At 45.9% G+C, this 12055-nt stretch overlaps 1 protein-coding gene across 2 annotated transcripts in view; it reads right to left on the bottom strand.

Annotated features, from left to right (window-relative positions):
• The window catches only part of ANTXRL (ANTXR like), a 51367-nt gene extending 42465 nt beyond the window's left edge, over positions 1-8902 (bottom strand). The window contains exons 1-2 of one of the 2 annotated variants that reach the window (XM_071748831.1): positions 8709-8902; positions 8091-8322 (exon numbers count right to left, since the gene is read on the bottom strand). In XM_071748831.1, the coding sequence (XP_071604932.1) occupies positions 8091-8248 (158 nt within the window). In that variant the 5' untranslated portion in view covers positions 8249-8322; positions 8709-8902. The other variant, XM_071748830.1, reaches the window with a different exon arrangement.
• Positions 8903-12055: the final 3153 nt, after the last annotated feature.

The raw sequence follows: 12055 nt of genomic DNA, 5'->3' as shown, positions 1-12055 counted from the left end.
CAAAACCAGGAGGGTCAGTTGTAATATGTTTGCCCTGGAACATGTGTGACTTAGAGTAACAGCTAAATTCAGTGTCAGGAGCCTATACAGATCAACCTGGTGCAATATGCATCAGAGCTGCAGACCAGCAGTGAAAGTTAATACCCCAGGACTACACAAACAATAAATATTCTTATTACCACGTGTACACAGAGAGAAGGCAGCAGGACCCAAAGCTTTTCTCCCCTCTGAAAGTGAGCAAGTGAAACTTCTTGAAGATACAGAGCTGCTCCTACACCCTCCCGCTCCCCCCTGCACATGTGCTCCTGTTACAGATAAGCTGAAGGCAGCAATTCCAGAGATCATCAAGCAAGAAACCATTATTACTGATGCTGCGTTCAGGTTGAGTATGGTGTCAGGAAAGTACAATACCCAGAGTTTGCAGGTCCCTGTGAGACCCTACCCCTTGAGCTAATGGTGGCCCTGTATACGGCTCATTGCTCAGGTGCACTTTGTTGTTTTAGGGAGACATCTTTGTAGCCACAACCACACTGTAGACAGCAGAATTCTTGCACATGGCTAATAAGGGCTCTGCAATAAAAGCAAACCCTGAGGCATCCAGTTTGTTGTGGTTTCAGACATGCATGTGCGTGTTCATCCACCCCTCTGCTTCCTGCTGAGCCAGCAGAGCATTCAAAGTGACAAGAATCCTCTCCCAAACGATGCTTCTTGCCAGCATGGAAGGGACCTTGGGTAATTCATTCAAGCAAGGAAGGACAAGTTCACATTATCTGCTCCAAAGGCAATTAGAAACATTGGTGGAGACAGCCATTCTGAGACAGCTCTTGCTTCGAAATACTTTCAACATTAATGGCTAAGACAAGGGCTGGAATGAGGAGGGGAAGATACAGAGAAGTGACTGGAAAATTGATTTCTTAGTCCTAGGTCAGCACTCCAAGAACAGGACCCAAGATACTTGAACTTGAAAGGTTTCAAAACCAAAACCACAGAGTTTTTAGATAGCTTTTATCCTGCCAAGCTAGTGACAAAATCCGCAGCAACATTACTGGCTTCTATAAATCAAGCCTCAAAACATTTCCCACTGCCCCTGCAGTAATTTATATAATCCCCAAATCCTATCCACCTGGTGCTAGAGCTCTTGCTACACACACAGCCACCAAAAGAGCACAAAGCCAAGTTCAGAAGCCAGGATCAGGCTGCATCCAACCACTTGGAAGCCAAGAAAGTCGGTATAACTCGATAGCCACAGAGACTGAGATTATTAAGCAAGGTAAATTCTTTATTATGGCTCCGGGCGTGTGGGGGATAACTCAACCCAACACGCCCACCCCTTGGTTATTTGGTTACACTTTTATCCTTATATATCATGCATATGCATTACATCTCCATACAAGAAGCAGGGTTATTCCAATCATCTCCCAGAAGTTAACATAAGATTCCAGCCATCTCTGCATGTGCACTGTCTCCTGCTGGTTGTAGGCAAGGGTTGTTGGGAGGAAGGCTCCAAGTCTTCTTCATGGTGTATTTTTAATGCTGGGCCTTGAATTTTTGCATTTAGGTGAAAGATGCTGATGCAGCAAACCAAAACTACTTGAGTTGGGCTTTTCTCTAAGCTTATCAGCAGCAAATCTTATTTGCCCTTGCAATAAATCAGAGATATCCTGCCTAACGATGCCCACATTCTGCCTGGCAATGTCCTGCCTGGCCATTTCATTTGTCCCATGTTAGAAAGTTTTAACCCCCTGCATCAACTTTGTATCTCCCTGTAAAGCTCCGGAGCTGCTCTGAGCAGCACCAGGCCTGGCAGACCCACTTTTAGCATCCCAAACCTCACCAGCACAATATGGTAAGGAAAGCAGAGCTGCAACACCCTTAACAAGGTGCAAATGATAACCAGGAGGAGGGAGATACAGCTCTTGCACTGTTAATGAATTAGAGAAATCAATGCATCTTCTCAGAACACTTTTGAGATTAAAAGGTTCCATTCAAACTCAAATCACAATTCACACCAGTGTTTGGCCTACAAGCTCAGACACAAGTAACAAAATTCTCAATCACTGAGAGCACACAAAACAAAAACCTAGGTCAGTGGGAATTTTACAGTTTGCTTCCTTGGCTAAAGCTCCAAATAAATCAGATTTAGTTACATGCATAACTAGACTGCAAGTGACAAGCTGCCATGGCTTTTTCTTCCTGTTAACTGTGCATGTTTTATGTCAAATAACCACTACCCATTAGCATTGCCTTGTGGTTTACAAAGAATTTTTTTCTTGGGGCCAAGGGGAGGAAATTGTTTTTCCTGAATATTTTTTCCTGCCAAACAACAAATCTGGCAAAATAATATCAGACAAAATACAAACAAATAAAGCCTGGTTCCAGTACCATAGGTATGTCTGAAGCTAAAAAAGAATTTTCTCTGGAACATTTCAAGCAATTATACCTGGTTGTAAGAAAATCACAGCCCTGGCTGCCATATAGCCACAAGAAAGAGAGATACAAAAGCAAAATACCAACACATTACCTTTTGAAAACAACAAAGATACTGCTTTGGGCCACTGGAGAGTATGAGAGGTGTCACATAGATGATGTAGTTAATTATAAAGGTGGTAGTTAATTATAAAGTTAATTATAATACCAGACAAAAAAGCAGGAAGTCAGACAATAATTTAAAATATATATCTTGTTATCAATGATATGTAATGACCAAAGATGATACTTTTATTCAGACCTCTCAACCTAAATAAGCAGTTAATATGCATCAATTCCTGCATCTTATGAAGAACGGAAGTCTGGGTAGAGCAGGTATAATATTCTTGCTTACAGAGCAGGGAATTCAGCAGTGTTTTATATTATATAAAATTAAATTAAATTAATAATAATATTAATTATATCTATGCTAGAGCAAGTATATATATCTGCTATATGCAAGAGCAGGTACATATTCTTGCTCACAGAAAGGGAGTTCAGCAGTGTTTTAAGTCACTCAGTGTGAGATTTTCAAATGCAATTAAAGACTGTGTCAGTACGAGTTTCAGGCACTCTGCCAGCAGTCCAGTTTCCAACCACAACAGCAGTGCTTGCCACACTCTTCCCATGCACTGCATAAAGACAGCACACAGAACAGCATCAGACTGAGACAGCACAGAGAGAAAAGCTGCAGAACCTCCCACCAGTCCTGCTCCATCCTATCGCTTTTGGACTGGGTCTGTGTGGATGCCAGAAGAAAGGCTGGCTACTGTAAGAGCCTAAAGCCAAAACCACTTGCTCTCACTAATACTTCTAATTCACAAGCGCTAAATTAATTCAAATGGGACACAAACTCTTGTTGTTTGCTTAAAATATGACATATTTGAAAAAGCCAAGGTGTATGGAGAGGGGCAATTCACTGTACTTGCCTTAAAATTATAAAAGCTAGAACAGAATAGCAGCTAATGAAATGCTGCTTGTTCTGATGACTTTTTGGCTTACCTTAAGTGAGTGAGGAAGTATCAACCTGTTTCCCACCCAACCCCCCTCACAAAGTTGGGGTGAGGTGGAACCTAAAAACCAAAATCAAAAAGAAGATGGGACAGAGTAGCTAATTTCCCACCTGATCAGAGGTCGTGTTCTTCCCCACAACCTCCCTACCAGTGACTCTCATCTCCAGAGTGAGGCTTACCAAGTTTAAAGAGGGGCAGCTGGAAAATGGATTACAAGCAAGACTTGACTGGCCACACTGTACTGAGGTCTTTACCAAAGTTGCTGTTGAAAGGGCTACTCTTTGGAGCAAAGAAAAACTGATGTGAAAGTGTGAAAGGCAATATTGTTGTGGACCCAAGTGAGAGGAGGACCATGAGAGACTACCCAGAAGATCAGGGGAAAGATGAGGAGTGGAGAAAGGGTAAAGTGAGCTTTCCCCCAAGAGTTAGAATCACTGCTCTTAAAGTAAATCAGCCAATGCCTTACTCAAGATATTTGCACTGCTGTAGCAGGAACTGAACGTCGTTGAGAGCACGAGCTCAACACCGAAGCTGGAGACAGGAGCTATTGGTGATCTTTGTTAGCACTGAGGACTAACTGCGACCAGCCTAGCACCCATCTTGCTCAGGAATGAGCTGCCTGGCTACACCCAGCCTCACCTTTTATTGGCCCTAGGTCTCGAGCATGCCCAGTGGGGCCAGCCCTAACTGGGCACAGGTGAGACTGGGCACCGGCCTGGCTCATTACCTGGCAATTCCAGGCACCTGTTTCCTACACATTGCCATGGTCTGTGTCGTGGAAAAAGAAAACATTTTCCTGAGGCTGTGCAAACATCCCAGCAGGAAAAGGGAAAAATACTTTCAATTATCTCCCATCCTTTTCCTCCTCATTTCCCATCTGTCTTACAGACTGTTTTACAGTCAAAAAATAATTTTTAAAAATTCTTCATATTCGGTAAATACAAAACAGAGGCAGCTCTGCAGCTCAGATCTGCCATGTCAAACACTGCCAGAAGCTAGTATTTATGGCAGTTATAAGTCCTTACTTTAAAAGGGTTTCTATTTGTTACACTGATAAACAATCATCATGCTACCAGGCACTGTTATAATTAGAAAACACTAGACACCAGTTATCCTTTCTGCCGTGCAAGTGCATTTCAATATGATTACAAACAACAGCAGGATGTTAACAACAAGGCAGGGATGAAAGAGAGTTATTTACATACTCAAGCATGAGGATGTCATGCCTGAACCATCAAGCAATTAAATCCCTAAGAGGATCTGTCCTTGGCAGTTTGAGATGGGACTGAAATAAGTTCTTCATGTAGCTGGATGTCCAAAGCAAATGAAGCAAAGCAAGTGAGAAGCACTCAGCTATCCATTATTTTGGACTTAAGAGCTATGATTGTTTAAAGGTAAATGTGAGATCTTTACATCTCATGTGACTTGACCTTAGCACGTGCCATAGGTGAGATGAGTATGTCACCTGCACAGTACAATTCTCATGCCAAAGGGAGCAATTTAGCTGCAAACAGCAAGTTTTCTGCTGCTTCATGATGACTTTAAAATCTTCCACTACACCTCTAAATATGCTCAATTCCGCATAAATTGTAAAGTATGACATACAGTCAGCCATCTCTGCAGCCAGCAAATGTATAGTTATTGCTTTAGGATTTTGCCCACTTAAGCATTCCCAGAGACAAAGTAGGCCTAATGTGGCTCTGGCATGGTGAGACAGTCCTAAGGAGGATGGTGGAAGGTCTCCCTTCCACACATGCTGCCTTTCCCTTTCACCAAGCCAGCTTCTTGAACATCCAAGGCTTAGTTCTACTGCTCTGATCTTGCCTATCCCATGGAGTTAACATAAAGGACTGCAATCAAATACGGGCAGAGAAAAACTGTAAGAAATCAGTAAATTTCTTTTTCTAATTGGCAGCGTATATATTACACCAATAACTTCACCAGCAGATCATCTTTTCCATCTGATGGTTGTGACCTGCAAGATTAAATACCCACAGACTCTGCCTGACAGAATGAAAATGAAAAATCATACCTCAGTCAAGTCATTGCAGTAACACAAAGTGTTTACACACATAAGGAGAAAAGTTTGTTGTCTCCTACTGATGAAAGTTGTTGTGTGCCTCCTACTGATGCAAGATTACATCCTTCTATGAGAAACCAAAGCAAAGCAGACTTAAGGTCATTTTAGTTCACCCAGAATGACTTCAGAGACAGGGCCTGTCATCCAGCTAAACAGCATGCTACAGGGGCATAGGATTAAAGCCTGGAGTTTTCACAGAGCCAGTGCTCCAGTTGCATTGTTAGACAGCTTATTAAGACAGAATGCATCTAACTCCAGCCTGGCAAGGCACCAAGGAAGAGGAGCAATCCCCAGGCCATGTGGGGATACTACGCTGTTACAGGATGGGGTTTTTCTGGGAATACTCCCATTAGAAGTTAGAGCCAGAATTCTTCCCAGATACCTATCATCATGGATCCAATTCTAACAAAAATGTGTCCACTGCATTTTCAGATTTGACCAGCTGCTTCTGACTGGCTTCCTGTCTTCTCCCTATCAGGAATACCCTAATCCTTCTCAAAATTATATGGATTATCCAGGCTCATCCTGGTGAACTGTCCAAAGATCCAGAGTCTACCCACTCAGTCAGTTCTTCCTGCCTCCAGAAAGCTCCCTGTGCTGTGCCATATGTCACAGAATACAGCTGGGACTGCATGGGACCTATTGCTCCTCAGATCTGGCACTCCAATTAGTACTACCCATATGGGTTGTAATGCAGCCTAATTGAGGCCAAAAGCAGATTTGTCAGTGCACTGCTGGTAGGAGCAAGGATTAATTCTAAAACCACCCAGGGGCCCAAGTATCTATCACTGCAGCTTTTTACCTAAGAGTTCCTCTTTCAGCCTCTCAGAGGTTACAGAGACTCAGTCTCCAACGAAAGTCAGAATTTTTCCACTGGAACTGAAGTGCATTAAAGTGCTTCAACTACAGTCAGATGCAGTCTCCAGAAGAACAATGTAACAAGTAGACAGTACCTGAGGCAATATACAAGACATACAGCCTGCCAGAAGTGTATTATGTCACGTCCACAACGCTGAAGAGGAACTTGCTTACACAACCAACTTTCTATTGATTGACATCACAGTAACTGAGAAAAATCATTCTTCTTTGCTTTGATTTCCCCAAATACAACATGAGTGATAACAGCAATCACACCAGCAAAGAGCTTTCTGAGCCACAGATGAAAAGTAGCCTAAGAGCACATGTGGTGACTGCTACATGTGGGAACACGATGCCATTTTATAGAAGGAAATCACACTGTATAAGACAAGAGAACAGTCACTTCTTGAAAGCCTGTAGAGAATATATTCAAGAACTAACACTAGCCCCCAACAGAGCACTTTCTAGACACACAGGGTAGTTCAGGAACAAGTTCTTAGTGAAAGAAAATAAACAATGACCACGTGTTCTGTTAGTGCATCTTTTAGAAAGGCAAAATGCCTTTGGTCTTCAGATCCTTTTGCTCTAAAAATAGAATCACTACTTAATGAGACTTCTTTCCTTATTCTTGAATATGAGAATATATTGGCTCCTGGGTGATTGTCTGTTTTGCCTCATGCAGGCTGTGAAGAAGACCTGATGGACTGAACAGCTCTCCTGACTGGGAAACTGCACAACACAGCCTACCTGTAACCTGGCTTTTAAGTAAGAATCATAAAAAAAGAAAAAAAAAACAACCAAAAACCCAAACAAAACAAACAAAAAAAAGCATCAGTCTTTCATAATAACTATGCCACATATGCAATACAGTGTATATTAGACAACATAACCATCACCTTGAGTGTATCTGTATATCTATGAGACTTACAATATATTCCTTAAGTTTAATCCTTGCCTGTCAAAATGGAGCAGTGCTAAAGGAGAAACACAAATTTGTGCCTTCTGGAAAACACCTGTGGGCGCACCAGTTTTCCACTCACTTTGTTACTGCCTGCTATAACATGCCCATGAATGTGAGCTTAACCATACCCTCTGGCCATTCCTAAATTGGGGCAACCTAGTGTTAAAGTATTTGCAAAACTACTTTAATAAGATACAACTCAAACACAGGTTTAGGCAATTGCAAAAAAGTTCACCAGAAACAGGTTTTATAAGACCTTGCAGCATGTCTGTAAAAAAGCAATCACTAAAAACAAGCAGTCCAGTCTTTACTATAGAGAGTCTGCACAACCCTGGCACTGCTAAACTCCACAGGTGGCATCTCCATGCTTAGCCCGAGCCTTGACACCAAATTTCAGGTGTCCTGGAGACACTGACCAACATCTCCTCAGATCCAATGCTCACAAACGACACACCACAACCTGAAGTTAATCCGATTTTCCCAGGTTTGCATGTGCAACCAACCCAGGATAAGGCACAGTGCTCCCTTAAATACACTACTTGGAAAACGTGTAAGTTTTGGGGTGCAAAAATAAGGGTCCTGCCCCACAAATCATGTTTGGCACCAGGGGAGTGGGGAAAGGTATCCAGCAAAACGGGGAAAAAACCGTCCCTGCTGCTGAAAGGGAGCGCCGACGGGTTAATAAACGCCTTAAAATGAGACGGCCACTTACTTATCCAGGACGAAGTAGAGATCAAAGGCGCCGTGACAGGAGCGCTGCACTTCTTGCTCTTCCTCCTCTTCGGGCTGGGCGCAGGAGTTCAGACTCCCCATTGCCAGCAAGAAGCAGCACAAAAACGCCTTCTCCACGCTGCTCCTGCAACTCGCCATCTTTTCCCTTCCTTAATTCTTTCTCCTCCCCGAGTCTCTCCAGTCTCCCCCTTTTGCTGCAGACCTCACCGGCTCTTCAGAAGCACCGAAGGGCAGAGAGAAGAGAGGAAAAAAAAAAAAAAAAAAAAAAAAAAAAAAAAAAAAAAAAAAAAAAAAAAGGAAAATAGCACCAATCTCAGGATCTGGTTTCAACCCTTCGTGTTCAAGGCAGCCCTGCCCGCAGGGCACCGGACTCCTGTCTCAGGGCTTGGGGGCTGAGCCCGGACCGTGATCCCCCAAATCCCCGTCCCCATATCCCACCATCTCGGCGGCTGCCCCGAGCGGCTCAGCCCCGTCCGGCACGGAGAGAAACAGCTCCTCTCCCAAAGGCCACAGGAAGGAAGGGGCAGAGGGAAGGGAGCGGGGGGGGGAGTGAGACAGGATCTTAGGGGGAAAGCTGAATTTTCCTGTTCCGGGATACCGAGGTGGGAAAGGCTGCCGCGAGAGGGGAACATAAATTAGGAACCGCTGCGGCCGAGTCCCTCCGCCTCTCCGTCGTCCGCCGGGGGCACAGGGCTGGCGTCCCTCCCTCCTTGCCTCCCGGGTTGCCAGCGCAATGGGATGGGAGCGCAGCCGGCCCCGCCGCCGGTGAGCGCTGCCCCGCGGAGGCGGCTCCGCGCCGGCCGTCCTGGGAGCGGAGAGGCGTGTGGCGCCCGAGCGGGCACTTGAGAAAAAATTGAATTGGGGAAGATGAGTGCAATTAAAAAGGTTATTGCCTGAGGGTGCGCGTTAGGACAGGTTTTAACGACGCTCTCATGCCACAGCAAATTGGTTTTTTTTCCCTTGGTAACAAAAGTTATTTTACCCACACTTGATTCTGCACATAATGAAGGCAACGAGGAACGGTGAAACGAAGTCTCTTAATGGAGGCTTCGCACAGTAGCATAGTCAGTCCCTGCCTCATATACATAGGTTCCAAAGCACTGCTCTACTGAGCTGACCCAGCTTATCTGCACGCTCTCTCCGAAGTTAGAATAATTAGTGGCTTCAAGCCGCTTCCCCCTCCCCCACATCCGTTGCATCCTGTAATTAAAAAGCCACCAGGAGGGATACGAGCAGAATCACTTTTCATGAGTGGGGAGTAGGGGTTTTTCTCTCTTTCTTTAGGGGAGGTTTTGAACGCGAGCCAAGGCTGAGGGAATCCGTCCCCTTTGGAGGGCTGGCACGCTACCCCATCGGTACTGCCCCTCAAACACCCATCGCTTCCCTGGGTGACTTCACTGGGATGACTTTCCCACCAGGCGCAGCTTTAAGTGGTAAGAGTAAATAGTGTCCCCTCCCGGCCCTGCCACAGCTGGTACCGGGTGACGCAGGGCCCACTGGGGAGGCGCTCAGCCCGCTCGCTGCCTGGCGGGAGGCTCTGGAAGGGCTGTGGGGCAGAAGTGTGGGCCCGCGGGGTGCTTCCCCACAGCACACGGCAGCTCGGTCCCGGGCCCTGCGGTAACCGCGGCGCGGGTGCCCCGGCAGCCGCCGGACCCTTTCCCCCTCCGCTCCCCAGGGACACTCGTGGTCGCGGCCCGCCGGCCGCTGCCGCGCCGAGTCGCGTCTCGGTCTCGTGCCCCTTCCAGCATCCTCCCGCCTGTTCTGTGCGGCGTAGGATGCCGCCCACAAGTCTGAAGCAGAGTTTTACACTGGGGGAAAGTGTCTCGGCTTCAGTTCCCAGTTTCTGCTCTAGACTGAGTTCAGACACGTCCAGCCGCCGTAGGGCACTTATCAAGAAAAGATTACAGGGTCCACCGGTTTTCAGCTGCTCGCCCAGTTTTAACTATGCACAGCTGGAAGCGGAATGCACTGCTCGAGCTAATCACTGGCTAGTTGAGACCCAGCGATTACGTAAATCATGGAGAAATACAAGAAAACCGCATCTACCCTGCTGAAATTCACAAAAATACGAGCTAGTGGCTGCTGGGAAGAAGGAATCCCCTTTCTCGCGTTCCGTCGTGCCTCGGCCTCGACGGTGCCCGTTATTGTCCTTAGCCCGCACGGATCCCGGAGAGCTGCAGCCCCAGCACCGCGTTCCGGCCCCTCTACCACCTGCCCGAGGCATCCGTTCCCCTCCATAGTCACCGTGACCTTTCAAAACGAAATAAAAAAAACATGCCAAGAGCTTCAGATTCCGTCGGTGCTTCATGAACATCTCATTGTTTTGTAAAATAACATGGCAGACAAATAACGTGGCAGACTTCAAGGCAGCCTCCTTCGCAAAATAGTAAGGCACTACGAGGAAAAAATGGTCTGTAACTATTGTCTGATAATTTCTCTTATCACTAATAAACCACCTTACTCTGCCAAGAGAGCAGACTGCCTGACCTGCCTTCTCCAAAGGACATGCGGTCCCGGTGTGGGAGGCGTGGTTTAGCTGGGATTGGCGCTGACAAGCGACTGTCACCTTTAGTGCCGAACCGAAAAAACACTGGGGAGTGTGGGACTAGCGCTCTTTTAGCCCCTTCCCCGCTCGTCCTTACCCTGAGAGGAGGACGGAGCGCGGCGAGGGTGGGAGTGTCAGCTTGTCTACACAGAGCTGCCTCTTGGCGCGACGGCCTCCTCTTTTAAAAAAAAGAGGTTTTCCGATCCGCGTGAGACCAGCCAGTGTCTGTTATATGCACCGAGCAAGACTGGCAGGTCTGAAAACAGAGTGAGGGGTGAGCGAGGTTGGTGCCTTTAACCACGGGATGGGAGCAGGGAGGCTGACCGCGCCGGGGTCCAGCCCAGGGACTGCCGCTGACCAGAGGAGCCAGGGCCGCTTGTTTGCTGCGAGGGAAAATCAAACCAACCATCGGCTAAACTTTTCGTAAAACGTGGATGTCACCCTGGGACACAGGTTACTTAAGTACGCTGTCTCTCACAATGATAACAACGTCTAATTATTACTCCCTTCGCCTTCTGGGGGGCAAAAATACTTTGAGATATGAAGCGCAGTGGGAGTTTTCATCCCTGTTTTCTGACATATGCATCTCAAATCACAAGGTGTTTCTGAAGAAGTTTTAGGATATGCCACCGGCACATAAACCCGTCCCTGAGAGGATGGTGGGGTCCTTCCCACAGCTGTGGGTGGGCTACCAAACCCCCGTTGTGTGCTTTAACGGTGTTCATTCTGCCTGAGCTGAATTTTAAAAGAAAACACAAACTCTTGACTAAATCTTTAATGTCTGTAGGTTCTGCTACAGGCGTAGAGCATGATTTACTCTCTTTCTTGGTATAAGATTACTCTTTAATTGCAGCGAAAATCCATCCTTTCAAAACCATTAAAGGGTTGACGTTTCTTTTCCCAATACAAGCCAATATTCAGATTACATGGACACTAATCAAATAACCCGAGTTATTTCATTTGTCAACATGTTCATAAGAATTTCCTACCAGGCGTTAAAGGCATTTATATGGAACGACATCTTTCAAAACCAATGTTGCTAGTCAAGGTCTAGGGAGTATTTGATTACGACAAGACGTTTGATGGTTTTATTTTACATGCCAGCTGTGCCACAAATCTATTCATACCTTAAACAAATTCTTAATTTTGTGTCCTGCGAATACTTTCTATGAAGGAGTCATTTTCATTTTAAGCCATTCTTGTCAATACCTGCAACTTGCAGAATAGCCTTATACACAAAAGCACTGTCAGATATTCTGAAGGACAACTAACCAGAAGGCTTGGGAGGCGGCTTGGTTTTGTTCATTCCCACCCAGCTTTAAAAGAAGCTCTTCTTTTAAAAGTACCGTTACAGGAGGGAATCTCCTCTCCTTTCTGAGCCCTCCTTACGCTGCGGTTCG

Source organism: Heliangelus exortis, chromosome 7, assembly GCF_036169615.1.
Source record: "Heliangelus exortis chromosome 7, bHelExo1.hap1, whole genome shotgun sequence".
NCBI lineage: Eukaryota > Metazoa > Chordata > Aves > Apodiformes > Trochilidae > Heliangelus > Heliangelus exortis.
The sequence above is the reverse complement of the archived record's forward strand: the minus strand, read 5'-3'. Positions and strand labels throughout refer to the sequence as shown.